The sequence below is a fragment of the Hydra vulgaris genome, chromosome 05, assembly GCF_038396675.1.
Source record: "Hydra vulgaris chromosome 05, alternate assembly HydraT2T_AEP".
Taxonomy (NCBI): Eukaryota; Metazoa; Cnidaria; class Hydrozoa; order Anthoathecata; family Hydridae; genus Hydra; species Hydra vulgaris.
Genome location: NC_088924.1, coordinates 1,753,292 through 1,769,647, shown reverse-complemented (window position 1 = coordinate 1,769,647; position 16,356 = coordinate 1,753,292). Strand labels below are relative to the sequence as shown.

The following is a 16,356-nucleotide window of genomic DNA, read 5'->3' as shown; positions in this document are numbered from 1 at the left end:
TTGTCAAAGATTTGCACTTCATTTTCTGTAAATAGTTATCTTTGTGCCCTTTGACAAGAGATTCCACTGTTAAAAACCAGGTGCAAGTAGCTTTATCATTAGGTAATTTTAGATCTAAATCATTGAGTTCAGTTTGTTCGATGAGATAAGATGATGCAATCGCTTTCATGAGGTTATTTAATCTTCTCCTTGTTCTTACCAGAAAATCCTGCTGTCTTTGTTATGCAAAAGTAGCTATCTGTGTTGTGGTCTTTTGGTTCCCTTCAAACCATAGGAATTGCAAACTTCATTTGGCCTTAAGGTGCTGTGTCAAATTTGAGTAGCATGACACAAATGATGTGTGGTACCCATTTCTTGTCTTTGTCTCCAACCTTCATACTAAAGAGAGCTTTATAAGCAAATGTGACCAAAGGAGTGATGTTTTTTCTGTGTCCACAATCATAATGTGAATAATCCGCATACATAACAAAAACAGTCAGGATGATTAATACATCTGCATCTCTGCCGTCTTTTTGAACATGTTATACTTATTACTTTAGCAAACACGTGTAATACTTGTGAGTCAGTTTTTAATTATTGACTTATAAAGCTCCCACTTCACTAACAAAACATTTAATTGAAAGCATATTGAATATTACACTGCTTTCCTATGTGGCCAAAGGCTGCTGATATCAGCTACTATACACAGGCCTACGTTAACCAATGACATCAGCAGATTTTGATATTAATATCAGCAAAAGTGTGCTAGTCTTACATTTCTCTTTAGCAATAAATCAATTGACAACAGATGCAAAAGAGATATTTTACTAAATCAAATGGCTGCTGAGCAAAACGAGTTTATTAAAAAAAGAGAGAAAGGCTTCTGGGATTGGTATTCTAAAGGGCCAAGATAATGCATCAAGTAAAATCAGTTGCTGAATTTTTAAACAGTTATAATTAATAGAGACATCATTGTCAAGGTATTGCCTAAAAATGTTAGATCAGTGAGTCCTAGTAATATATATAAATCAAGCATACTTTAAGTTTCTTTGAAAAAATATCAGACTAAGAAAGCCTACTATCAAATGCCCATCATCACAGTGTCAATTTACAAGAATGTATGTGCAAGAGAGGACCTTCTTGATTAGTCTTTTTGTTTTGCCAACAAGTTAACCGTGTCAGTTTCATTAGTGCTACATGGTCAGCTTGAATTGTGATCTATCTAAAGCTGAAAGAAAAGCAAAAGTTAAATAAAAGAAAGCAATCAAAATATCCCCAATACATACCTTTTAAGTTATCAAATTTAATAATTTAGTCAACAAATGCAAGTTTATGTAAAAGCAAACTTGCTGGCCGAATTTGTAATGCAGCCATAGAAAAAATTGAGTCTCATATCATAGCACTTGCTGAAACAAAATTTGCCCCTAATAATGTACAGGTAAATTCTGCCCCGATAATATATGTGCATTGTTAATTGGATATATTAAAATGTTTCAACAAAATTGGAAATGTTGTCACGGTGGTGGTGGTATTTCTTTATATGTAAAAGACTATCAATGTATTTGAAGTTATTAACATACAACTCAACAATTGCAGCTAAGATGCCAATGCTTCATTAAATGAATCACTTGAAATTGCAAATAATCATTATCAGGTCTTAATCGTTCAAATATTGTGTTTATGGTGATTTTAAATATGGTTGCATCAGATATGTAGATATGAACATTGGTGGGGGTCACAATAGTCACAATAGCTAACATAGAAGCATCTTCAGGCGATAAGTGACCATATAAAATATTCCTTCAAAATAATCATCTTATGCAACTTGTTATTTTTTCAATATTTCGAATTCTATTGAGAAAAGCCAAAAAATATTATAGACCTCATTCCAGATGAGCCAGACCGTTTTTTTGTACTTAAAAGAGGTGCACCTCTTGGCCATTTTTATTACATGATTGTAATGGAATTTATTCAAAATGGAGAATTCGAAATTCATTTTAAAAAGGAATTTAGAAGAACTATATCCAAATGTATCCAATTGTATAATATACTGAATAATTTTAACAATTACTCTTGCTTATTGTGAACAATCATTTTAAAATTATCTTAGGTCTGCAGTGTCACAGGAAAGATGTTCAAGATAAGCAATACTATCGATGATAAATGCACTTGCCAGAAAATTTATTACAATGGTATAATGGATTTATAATTAAGTTCCTTGTATAATTATTTTTTAAATAAAACTCAATAAAAATGAATTTAATAAAGTTAAAAAAAAAAGTTCAAGGGCCCTTAATAGCTACAGCACAGGCCCCCAAAATGTTACAGCATCGTTCTGGTAAGAATTATATTATGGCTATTGCAACAATTTATAAAAAAGTCCAAGTTTGTTTTATGTGGAATAATATATTTTGTGTAGAATAAAATAATGAGAAATAGTTGCTTTGGTTTATTTCTGGTAGCGGTGTAGTGGATTTTTGGTAGTGGTATAGAGTGTTAGCCTCATAAGTGAGAAGTTCCACCACATTCCTGGTAGTACTGCCCTCAACATGGTTTCTGTGTGCAGCCACCTTGTTTGTCAAGGTTCGTGTTTCAGAGTTACAGAACAGAGAGAGGGTTGTAACCTCAATTATAGTAGCCTCCTTGACTGTATTGACCTTCATGGCCTTTGGAAGGTGAGTTAACATTTAAAAAAAAATCAAATCTTTTTTTTTTGTACAATTAGTTTTTATTTCAGACATCAGTACTTTTTAATAACTACATTTAAAAAATAAATAATAATTACTATTTCTGCATGATACATATTAAGTGCTGCAAAAATATTATGTTTTTTATTAAATTATATAAAATTCTTTATAATCATTTTTATTTTTATTATAATAAATCATTTTTTAAAAGACTGAACCTGCCCTGGTATAACATTTTTATTAACTTTGACTGACTCAGTCTGCTCAATGGAGAAACATGTTAAGGGATCTAACATTTCATATTTAGGTTGTAGTAACCCTGGGTACCACCATGAGGTACTTCATCCATCAGAATGTTTAAACTTTACTTATAAGATATTATTTATATATATGTATATAAGATATTATTTTAAAATAACGAGAAATAAAAAACAATAATATGTTCTTTGTTATTTTATTTTTATTCCTAATATTTGTAGAAAAAGAGGACTTATTGTTCATGTTTCTTCTCTATCTGGTCTTTCTCCGACACCATTTTTAACAGTTTACAGTGCTTCTAAGGTTTTTATTTGATTATTACAGTTGTTTAATTTTGTATTTATTATTTTTTTAATAATTTGCTTATATTAATTTATTTTTAAGGTCATGGTAAACTTTTTTGGACAAGCTCTGGATGCAGAATACAAAAATCAGGGTGTTAGTAGCCAGGTACAGGTGTTCCTTTTAATATTTTTTATCTGTTTACTTTGCAAACTTTGTCTGTGGTTTAATTATGTATATATATATATATATATATATATATATATATATATATATATATATATATATATATATATATATATATATATATATATATATAGTTTGTTTTATTTACTTATTATTTTTATGCTATTTTTCGGTATCATAATTTGTATTATTATTTTTATTGGTTTGTGATAATTCTATTTGTCTGTATATATTTCTCTGTATATATCTATCTATACATGATAGATTATAATTTAACTTTTTAGATAGATTATTTAATTTTAACTTAGGAAAATATCCTAAAATTGCTAAAATATGCCAAAATGAAACTAACTGTAGCATTATTTTATTCATCCACAAGTCTTCACAGTTTTCTGATTAGCTACTACTGTCTACACTTAATGGGCAAAATATAGGCAGCTTGTTGCTGTTTAGAACTCAGATATATCTAAAAGCAAGATGTCTACTAGGGTTATGACTTTTTGACTTTTTAAAAAATATATAATTTCCTGTGTCATTTATGACACCAGAACATACGGACCACATACAGACCACTGGTTACCTATAATGAAATAGAATTTAAAAAAAATTTTCATTTTAAAATTAATTTAGGTATTTAGATATTAATTATCTAAATATAAATTAATTTAGAGACCTTCATTTGAACCATGATGAAGGTCTCTAAAAAGTTACTGCCCCCTTTATTTGTGCCCCTATCTACCATTAAGACCAGATCAAGGAGAGGACAACCAACCATATCTTTCTTTTTATTAAGAAATGACTTATTTTTACTAGCACCCTTCACATAGGCCAGTTGGCAGTTTAGAGGGGCACTGGTTTCTAGTAACACATTCAACCGTTGATAATTGAAAAATAAGGTTATTTAAAAACGCATTTTTGGTGTGGATTTGACAAGTTTATAATGTTTCCATTTTCAGATAGTTGGGTGTAATGGTCTTATATGCTGTTATTCTTAGATCAAAACAAAGTGTTAAAAAAATTTTCAAGCATCTCAAAATGGCTAAAAATTGGACTTTTTAGGCGAGTGTACATTTTGCTTTTAGATATATCTGAGTTCTAAACTGCAACAAGCTGCCTATATTTTGCCCATTAATTGTAGACAGTAGTAGCTTATAAGAAAATTATTTGTAAAGACTTGTGGATGTATAGAATAATGCTACAGTTAGTTTCATTTTGGCATATTGTAGCCATTTTAGGATTTTTTCCAAAGTTGAGGGGGTCATAATTTTTTTCTAATTTAGCACAAGTTAATAAATCCCGCTTTTTTAAAGAGAGAACTATCCAGAAAATAGTTCTAGAAAAAATGAGACACTTGTTGAAAGTGAGGAAAAAGTTATACTGCTCTAAAGTAGTCTGTTTTGACCATTTGTAAATCAAGGGGGGCCACTGTGTCATGTTTTTAAAGCTATAATTTCTGAACCATTGTACTTGAAAGTCAGAAATTTCAAATTTAACCTCTACATAATAATGTAAGAAAGTCAGAAATTTCAAATTTAATCTACATAAAAAATCAAGAAAATTAGAGATGGTGACCTACAAAGTTTTCTTCAAATTGGTTGAACTATAATGATTTGATCCAGATATATATCTTAAGCAACGTAATAGCAATAAACGTAAACATATTTTTAAGAAAAACACGATATTTTTCAATCTTTCAGTTAACATACTACATTTATAAAAGATAAAATTAAAATTTAAAACTCTGGAATATAAAATCAAAATTTGAAGACAATACAGAGAAATATTAACAGATAAATAGAATTATTTCAAACCAATAGAAATAATGATACAAATTATGATAAATTGCATAAAAATAATAAGTTAATAAAACAAACTAGATTGACAAATTTATAATATTTAAAGATCAGTTTACCAATTTAATATGAAGTGCTTTTTTAATTTTCAAATTGTATTTGTTAGGAGCTATCAAAAATTTAAAAAAAATTATAGTTACTCAGATTTTTACAATTAACGGATGAAATCAAATACTTGTAAACATTAGATATAAGGTAGAATATATATATATATATATTATTATTTATACATTAAATTTATATATATATATATATATATATATATATATATATATATATATATATATATATATATATATATATATATATATATATATATATATTTATATTTATATGTATATATATATATTTATATGTATATATATGTATATATATGTATATATATATATATATATATACATATATAATATGCAGTAGTGGTGTACTGGTAGAGCGCTCACTTCATAAGCAAGAAGTTCCAAGTTCGATTACCACCATGTCCCTGGTAGTACTGCGCTCAACTTTTTTCTCTGCACAGCAGCCTTGTTTGTTCTTGTTCTGGAGTTGTAGAGTTGAGAGAGGGTTATAACCACAAGTAGCCTCCTCATCTGTAGTGGCCTTCTTGGCCTTGGGGAGGTGAATTACCAAAATATATATATAATTATTATTTATATACTATTATATATATATATATATTATTTGAAAAAGTGAATGTATATACACTACCGTCCATAATTATTTGAATGGTCGTACTTTTCGAAATAATATATCGTAGTTTTAATAACTATTGGGAGAGAAACTGTAACCAAAGTCTACCTGAATTTTATGTTATCTTCCTTTTTTTTAGGTTTACAAAAAAAAATTAAATATGTCCAATTAGATAATTTATAATTTACTTGCCTTTGAATCACCATTAGAAGCAATAACTGCCAAACATTTTCTTGGCATTCTACTTAACAACTTATACAATTTGTCAATTTTATACCACTAACTAATAAGTTTCGTCCACATCTTATGCATCATTTGGCATTAGTTTTTGACATTACTTTTGATTCCTCCCATAAAAATCTGACAGAAGAGATATCTTTCGATTGGGAAGGCTAAATCATTTTATTTAATATTTGATTGTTCTTGAACTCAAAAACTTGAACAAATCAAATAACTTGAACAAGTTTTTGAAAAATATATTTCAGATTTAAGCTTCAAGTCAATTTGTTTTGAAAAAATGAATAGCTTCTCATTAACCCATTTTTCATCTATATAAACCATCTTTATATATATATATATATATATATATATATATATATATATATATATATATATATATATATATATACAGTCGGTGGCCACACTGTTGTGATCACCTCAGTTTTTCCACATATTTTATTTTCAAAGTTATTTTAAAGTAATTTTAAGGTGAGTATATTATTATTACTAACTTATTATGCAATACTGACATCTATCGAATAAAATAGAAAAAAAAATTCTTTATAATCATGACCAATGTGAAGTTAGGTGTGTTTTAAGTCAGCAATGTGAATTTTTGTCATTTTTAAAAAAAACGTGGCTGATTTGTCACATACATTTTTTTTATATTTTAGCAGTTTTTTTTTGAGTGAAAAGTGTTTTATTATTTTTAATACATTTTATAAAGTTACTATAAATAGCAAGAATTAATATATAGTACCATTTTATTAGCATTTTTAGTGTAATAGGTTGTAATTGAAAATTTCAATAAAAAATAAACATGGTTACCGGTAAGGACATAAGTCCAAGCAAAATTTCAGAAGTAAAAGCACTTTTACAACATTCAGAGCATTCACAACGGAAAATTGCTAAAATGTGTAAAGTTTTGCAACCATTTGTCAATAAAATCAAACACAAAATGGAAAATGACATCACTCTTTCTCCAAAAAGGAAAGGGCGCAATGGGTCAAAACGTAAAACCACTCCCAGAACAGACAGTATTATAAGAGATTTGTCTGGAAAATAGAAAAAAATCATCCTTCTTGCTGTCAAAACTTGTTCAAGAGTCTGGAATACAAGTTTCGGAGCGCACAGTGAGTAGATGGTTGGCTGAAGTTGGTTCAAAATCACACATACCAGCTAAAAAACCAAGGCTAACTTCAGCAATGATAAAAAAGAGATTGCAATGGGCAAAAAATCATAAGTACATGACTATTTGAGATTAGGAACGTGTAAGTTTATCAATTTTGAATGAAATATTGTTAAAAATGTGTTTAAATGTTGACATAAACTTAATTACAACCACACTATGATGATTTTTCAGGTGTGTTCTTCAGACGAATCAACTTTTGAGATCTTGTTGGACAAAGCCACCTTTGTTCGAAAAAGACTAAATGAAAAATATCACCCAGATTGTACAAACTGTTAAACATCCAACTAAAGTTATGGTGTGGTCAGTGGTAAAGGCACAGGAAGACTTTATATTGTCAATGGGAATCAAATATAGTATCAAGAGGTTATGGAGAGCTTATCCCCCAAAAACAAGAATGGTTTCCAAACAACAATACATTTATGTTTATGCATGATAGTGCTCCATGCCATAAAGCTAAAAGGATCACAAACTTTCTTAAAACAAAAAATATCCCTGTTTTAGATTGGCCAGGGATTTCTCCTATATATATATATATATATATATATATATATATATATATATATATACACACACATATATATATACAGTATTGACCATTAATAACATTCCATCATGTTATTGTAGTATGGATATAAGTTTGAAATTACATATTTTAAAAATTAAAAGAGATTTTTTCTTCAATTTTTTTTTATTCAAATAAATCAAATGACTACCATATAAATTTATTATAAAGTAATAATAAATAAAAAAAATTAAAAACTAAAATAATGAAATAAAAACAAGTGTTCATATGTATCAAAAAAAAAAATGTGGCCAAAATAAACAAACCACATCAACAAAATTAACTAACCATAACAACAAAAAATAAATAAAAAACACAAAAGTAAAAAAATAAATAATTAATATTTTGTTGTTAATTCTTTAGCTTTTAAGCATTCATTGATCCGTTTTGGCATGGAATTCACTAAATTTTTAGTAATATCTTTTGGAACATTATTCAGTAATTTTGTTACTTCTTCCTTCAGCTGGTTCAGATCTTTTATTTCAATTTTACCAAGATTGTTGTCTTACCAAGACCACTAATTTTCTATTGAGATCTGGACTATTGGCAAGCCAAGACATGACTTTCATGTTGTTTTCTTCAAACCATTGCTTGCAAATCTTAGCAATATGACATGTAGCATTATCTTGTTGGAAGATAATTACTGTGTCATTTCGGAAAATGTCAATAGAAGGCATCAAATAATTATCCACTAAGTCTAAATATTTTTGAGAATCAAGCATTCCATCAAAAAGTTTGAAGCAACCGACACCTTCATAGTTCATGCAGGCCCAGATACCTATACCGCCACTACCTTGTTTTGTTCTATACATAAAACAATCTGGGTGCAATTTTTCATCTGGCGTTCTTCTCAGCATTACTCGGTTTTTTCTTGAATCAACCTCAACATTTATTTCATTGCTGAAAAGAACGTTGTGCCACATGCTCTTAAACCAAATTTTATGGGCTAAGCACCAGTTTTTTCTTGATTTCTGATATTTTTTTGATAGACATGGTTTTTTGCAAGCTCGCCACATATAATTGTGTTTTTGTAGTGCTCTCTTAATTGTTCGAGCACTAGCAACAACACCAGAAGCTTCCTGCTATTTTCGACTGAGATTAGTAGATGATAACTTTCTATTTTTTTTCACTATGTGAACGTTCATTTCTTTCATTTGAAATGCTGGGTCTTCTGGGACGCGGAAGATTTTCAGTTGTATTGTATTCATGAAATCGATTGATTATTCTGCTAACAGTTGCATGTGTTGTGTTATAATGTTTCGCAATTTTTCTCATTGAGATGTTTTGTTCATTCATTGCTATGATTTTACATTTTGTCATACTATCAATAGTTTTTTTCCAGTCATTTTTTTTTTTTCTATTACTGAAATGTTGTTGTTAATTAGATACTAGTTTTTATATTTCATTTACACAAACTTTTTAAATATTTATAACAATTTAAAAAAAAAAGTTCTCTAACAATTACTATTAATTTGCAAATAAGTTCAAAGTTTTTCTCACAGACAAATGCAATTTTAAGAAATTTTGAATTAATAGACGATTGTTAATTTTGGCCAATATAATTATTTAAGAATATGAGGTAAGTGTTAAAAAAAACCCAGATAATCAGTGCAGCAATTTATACTTTTATGAATATCTATACTTATTTGAAAGAAAATATGATACTCATCAATTTACACTTTTTATATTTGAAAAGAGTCAAACAATCATTTATTTATTATCCATCAAAGTCGAATGATCTCAAAAAAATCATGGTGGATTGTTATCCATAGCCAATACTGTGTGTGTGTGTGTATATATATATATATATATATATATATATATATATATAGCAGTATTAACGACTGATGATTGTCTTTGGACATAAAACTTCAAGTCCTACTAATCAGTTTTTTTATTCATCTAAATAATATATATATATATATATATATATATATATATATATATATATATATATATATATATCTATGTATGTATATATATATATATATATATATAATTTAATTAAATTAAATTAATGCAAAAAACGTCAATATTTAATTTAAACTAAGGAACTTGAAGATTATAAAAATGCTTTTTATTTTAATATTTTTCATTGTTTCGAATAAATAAGCAAACATTTACGCTAATTGATGACATCAACTTCTGCACAGTATCTTTAGCAATTTTTATACCTAGTAATGTCCACTCTCTAATCAATTCTTTAGCTGTACTTATTGTTTTGCCACTCTTATGCAAATATCCTTTGCCAATTCCTGTAAAACTGTGGAACAGTGGACAGTTTAGTGTATTCAAGCTTTTGGTATGAATTTGATGTCTCTCCAATAGTACCACTCTACGGTCTTATAATAATGAAAAGAAGCAAGTTTATACCTTTTGGCTCATTCTCTGTTCAATAAGCTGGGCATTTGTGTGAATGATTGTCGAATACTAATTGCTGCTTTCTTATCCTTAAAGCCACTCTTTTTTCAAGATCCTTTTGCTTGTTCGATAGATAAATAGCTCTTGTATTGTTTTATGACCATATAAACAATAGTTTTGCTAGAATCAGATGCTTTAGCCATTGAGAGTAACAATGCGGAAGGATTTTGTAAATAGTTGTGCAGAATTTTTTTTCTTCTTTATAACTATTCGATGATATTTTAATAAAGAGAAATATTTTGACTCAATGTTTTTTATTAATACTATCATTACTTAATGTAATTACGCAAAAAAATATTTTTTAAATGTGTTACTGACAAGTTTTACATCGAAATTCATCTTTCCGAATTTATCTACCGCTGATTTAAGTGAGCAGTGTGACGTCATACTGAAGTAGCCTGCTGCCGGGGGCTTCAGTACATACATTGACTGATAAATAACCTGACTCGCAGTGGAGTGCTGCTACATCGACTGAGAGTTTGGGATGGGGCTGCATTCTTTTCATTCATTATTCTTTGTTTTCTTCTTTTTCTAAAAAAAAAGAAAACGTGACATCTAAATACTGATGCTTCAGCTAAACTTAAATAATCCCAGACCTTTTTCTGCTGGATCAGCCATTAATGAAATTTCAGGGTGTTGTAAAATCCTAATTTTTTTTTTTCTGTCTAGAAAGAGAACCTTTTGATTGGAAATTTTGAATTTAAAGATCAATGCTTTGTTTCTGATCAGTGGCTTACCTGAGACTAACAACAGTCTATCTGGCACGTTTCTTGTTAACTTAACAAAACAGAAAATGTAGTATTTTAGATGCTTGATATAATGAAGTTTGAAAGCAGATATTTAATGGATGATTCATAAATCTTTGCAAAATTTTATATTTAAGCTTCACTAACTTTATTATAATATTAATTATTATATAAAAATAAACTTTAGTTTTTGTAAATTAAAAATATTTTATTATAATGCTATAAAGGCCAGGGTCGGCTATTCTACGAAGTTTAGATTTTACTTTATCCATATGACTTTAGAACTCATTTAAATCAAATTATCTCAAAAAAAAAAATGTATACATTTGATTATCATACTTAGGAACGAATTTGATGTTATTAGCTTTCATGAAGTCGATGACCTCATTTGCAAAAAGAGCAAAAGTTAAGTCTGACCATAATATTTGTGTTTGTGTTTACATTAATCTAATAAATGAATTTAATTTCGGTCTCAAGCATTTATTGATATAGCGCTTAGCATTGATTCAAATAAATGATTCTTCTATAAATTGTTTCTGAGATACCATCTTTAGAAATCGTGATCCAGACTAATAACATTGGTTCATATTTCAAATTTTTTTTGTATTTAATATCGTCAGGACCTGAACTTTTATAATCAGTAAAATAACCATCATTACCTGCTATTTCACTGTTTCCTTAGGTATAATACTTTTCATCATTGATAATTATTGTTTTTCTAACAAAAACATTTTTTGTTAAATACCTTGCCACTGATAATTTTTGCACGTTGTTTTACACGGTGTTTTTACTTTTTTCTATATCGAATTCTTACTGTACTTTATGAAATATTAAGATTTTTCAGTTCTCTGACTTTTTCCTGTAGGCTGTAGTTTGAGAGGGCAGCCACTTCTTGGTAAATCTTCAGTTGTTGAAGAACGTTCATATTTTATAATTATCGAATAAATTGTTCTTTCAGGTATTTTTTCGTGTTTAAAGTATTTAACAGTCATATTTTTATTACCATTAACAACATTTAAATAGTAACTTACAATTCATTTATTGATAGCTTCTTTTGCAGGACATTTCACGTTTTATTGAAATAAAAACTTTTTTCACAATTTAAAAATAAAAAATAAAAAACGAAATTACTTCAAGATATAGACCTAAAAAATGTCCGTAAAGTCTTATGGATCACCTGTTACAACTGGAAACTTTTCCAAGTTTTAAACTGAATTAAATTGTTCAGGAAATAACGTATTTTTTATTGTCACACCATCACTAGAAAGATACCCTACATAGATAACAAGCTCTTTCTACCCTTACCAAACTATAGTGAGGTTTTATTTAGGATTTTTTTTATCTCTTAGGTGAGCTGCATTTACCGCAGCTAGTAAACCTTACTTACAAAAAAAACATTTTTGTTTTTAAACCTTAAAGGACCTTTATAATGTCATAATCACAACAAATGACTTTGCATAATATGGCCTTGACCTTGTAAACGAAGATGGGTAAACAGTACACGCACACACAAACACACACATGCAAACAAATATATTATAATATATGTATATATTTATAATATAATCAACTGCTTAGAGTGCTAGTGCATTATTTTGATTGTTTGCTGTAAAATAAACTAAATATGTTGGTTATTTATTTGTGATATTAAGGTAATAATTTATTGTGATATAATTTATTGTTCAATATGCTTAAAGACTGTTACAAAATAATAAAATATTATAATATTTAATGTTATTTTTGTGTATAATTTGGTTAAATATGGATTAAAAAACTTAAACGTAGCATTTATCTTTCATTGTGGTCATTCAATATATATTTAAAAATAAGGTGTAATTTTTTAAACCTATTCTGCTTAGGTTTTTTTTTTTGGTTGTTTTTTGTTCTTAGTTTATTTTATTTTTTTATCTTTTAGTATGATTATGATTTATTTCTTTTTCAAAATATTTTAAATAAATCAAATAAAATTTTATTTTCAAACGATGATGATTTTATTGTACGTTTAAACTAGTTGTTTTGTTTCCTCTAGTAATTCGTAAGTTTATTTTGTTATAAAATTACAGAAAAGTTTGTATGACGTTGTTATTAAATATTTTTTGTTAAATTTTACACATATGTGAACAATTTTTTTAAGGTTATCACACCATTTTTTGTTGCAACGAAACTATCAAAACTACGTGCTAATGGGCTTTTTATACCAAGTGTAGAAGCGTACGCAGCTCAAACAGTTAATGCAATGGGTTTGAGTACTACAATGATGGGGTTTTGGAGTCATGAAATAATTAATTTTGTAATTTCTTTACTTCCTCAATGTATTGTCAATCGCGAAATCTTTAAAAGCATGAATGGTCTTCGAAAAAAATGGTTAAGCAAGCAGCAAGGAAAACGGGAATAAACATCTAACTTTAAGATGTAAAAGCTCAAAATATTATGATATGAATCTATACTTGTATTATGATATGATTTAAAAGAATAAAAATCAATTTTTTATGTGAAGCCCACCGACATAATAGGTTTAGTGTTGAACATTTAAACTATATTGTGGTATGCAGGTTCCACTTTAAAAAATACGAAATTTAAAAAATGAGTAGTAGAAAACTTATATATAAATAATAATAATTATTATTATAAAGAATTGAACAAAGACAATGTTTTTAAGTATTCTCACAAATAAGAACGTCAATAATAATGTAATACAAATAATAACGTCAATAATAATATAATACAAATAATAACGTCAATAAAAAATGTAAGGACATCAATATTGCTAGGTGATTTGTAAATGCTGAACTTTTCGCAGAAATTTCTTTGACTTTAAACCATCCCAATAATTATCAATGATTTACGATCTCGAAGTAAAGTAATTTTGTTTTAATATATCTGGAGGTTAAATCATTTGGTTTTGAAAAATATTCATCTAAGGGGCTATCTATAAAGTACGTACGCAGTAAAAGTACTGATTTTGAACTCTCCCCCCCTCCTCCTCCTCCTTCTCCCGCCACAAGAAGAATATCATTTATTAAGTTTCCAACTTCACCGATAACGTTTATTTGCTTCGAGCGTGGATCGAACCCCCAACCCCTGGGTTACGAGTTCAATGCTCTAATCACTGCGCCACGGCTGTTATAAAAAATTAACAACCAAAAAAATATCTAGTTATTTCGACTTTTCTCTGTACTTAATTAAAAACCGGGAAGTTAATAAAAATAAAGAATAATATTATAACGAAGGATTTTTGCGAGTATGTCATATTTTATATTTCCACAAATGGTGACTTAAATAAGTCAAACATATTAAATACAGGCATGAACTCAGCTTCCACACTTTTATCGACAACCTTCTCACTGACATCTTCAATTTTATTAATATATTCACTTGCGCACTCCAATTCGATCGTTTTTTTTTTGTTTTTATGTGCTTTTTTATGCCGTTTCATTGCAGCCTCACTTTATTGCAGTTAACGCAAACTCAGTTTGATAGCTTTTCTTTCATCGATGGGCAATACAGATCAAATGGTATTATTTTGTATTTTAATCCTTCTGTAGGTATATCATGTAGCAAAGGGCGATGTGTCAGTGGTGCAAATGTTGATTGGTTTGATACGTTTTTAAAATATGTAGACGGCTCTATTGCTTTATAACCATTCTCGCAGTATTCGTAAATGGCTGAAAATGGAATGAAACGTTGGGGGAGGTTTTTTATCCAGTTTGTTTGAAATGGTGTGTAGCATGACTTGTCTTGGCATTTTACGATTTAAAGGCTATATCGCGATTGCTGACAATGTTTTTCTACCAAAATAGGATCAGGAGTAGGTGGTTCATATGCTTTTCCAACTGGTACAGCCTGGCAATGAACAGGATACCCATCAATGACTGTTTTCTCCCAAACTTGGGCTAAAACGGTTGCCGCTTTTTGAAAGTTCTCTAGCTCCAATTTTTGGTCGATTGTTTTTCCTGAAGAATCAAGGTGGTTGCCAAAATAATTATGAGGAAGAATTATTCCAGCCAAATCATGAGAAAGAGGTGCCATTCTTCTTTCAACGGGGTTAAAGTCTGAAAGCCCAGCTGCATTTACACCATGAAGAAGGGCATCTAAATTAAGCAAGTGGAAGAGATCAACAGCAGTTAATAAGGTTTTAGGGAAGCCCGGTGCCTCATCCTGAGCTCCATCAGTCTCCATTAACATAATTGGTCTACGTTCAACCAACTTGGTTTTAAAAAGCTCTCTAAACTCAAAAGCATGTGTAAAAGCATTTGATGTATCGTGTTTCCCACTTCTTATGCGTATGAAAGTGTCCCCACTGTAAGATACATTTCCAGTTTTGTTAATTTCGCATATGCCATACACTGATGGGATCAATTTGTGCTGTGGGCCAACGACTAAGTCGTGATCCATGAGTTTGACTTTGTATTCCATATGCATCAGCAACGGCGCCTGAAGGCTTGCTGCAGCAAGACCCAATGGAACCCTGGCTTTATCATCGTTGGAAATGAAAAGCACAGCTTTTGGTCCAAATAATTTGCAAACTTCAAACATGTCGTCAATAAATGACTTTGCAAACATTCTATTGTTGTTGTTTTTTCGCATTGAGTTTTCTGGACGTAATAGCTTCACTGGAACCGTGTTGACATTTTTTTTTTCCTTCATAAGTGTTTCCACGTTGTGGTAAAAGACGAAGGTACAAACCACTCTACTCAAGGTAAAGCCTATTTTTGTCAACTCTGTCTGAAGGTCATCCAAAGTGGAGACGCTACGAAGGCAGTTTGTTCTTCGACGTTCTTCAGCTGCTGATGAGTTCTGCACAATTTTTATAATGGTTGATAAAAGCTCTGGTTGATCAACTTCAAGACGCAGTCGTCCAGGATGGTTTCGAATAAACTGTTTCAAGGCACTTGACGCAGGGTTGTTCTGACACACAGTTTTGATACTCTCTTTAAGTTTTTGTCTTCGTTTTCTTTGACGAGCCGATTCACGCATCAATCTGAAAACAAAATTTCTGAAAATCTTTGATTTCATTATAAAAACTTCTATACTTAAGGTTTTGCGAACTTTGGCTGATGTTGCAAAAGAAAAAGTACGCAAATTCTCATTTCAAACTAGAAATTATTATTGACAAAAAGATTATGAAAATTTCTGTCTGAAAAATGATTTTTTGGCCAAGACGCTTTTCTATACGCACAATTAAGCGCTGTTTAATATATCTCGATATTTACTAGAAACCTGATAGTTAGACATTATAAAACAAAATGTTTAATAAAGAAATTATATACAATTAAATTATCTT

At 29.1% G+C, this 16,356-nt stretch overlaps 1 protein-coding gene across 1 annotated transcript in view; it reads left to right on the top strand.

Moving 5' to 3' along the window:
* Positions 1–13,568, top strand: part of LOC136080441 (very-long-chain 3-oxoacyl-CoA reductase-like) — a 48,854-nt gene extending 35,286 nt beyond the window's left edge. The window contains exons 8-10 of the mRNA XM_065797077.1: positions 3,146–3,227; positions 3,309–3,374; positions 13,207–13,568. Of these exons, the coding sequence (XP_065653149.1) occupies positions 3,146–3,227; positions 3,309–3,374; positions 13,207–13,467 (409 nt within the window). The 3' untranslated portion in view covers positions 13,468–13,568. The remainder of the gene's footprint in view (positions 1–3,145; positions 3,228–3,308; positions 3,375–13,206) is intronic.
* Positions 13,569–16,356: the final 2,788 nt, after the last annotated feature.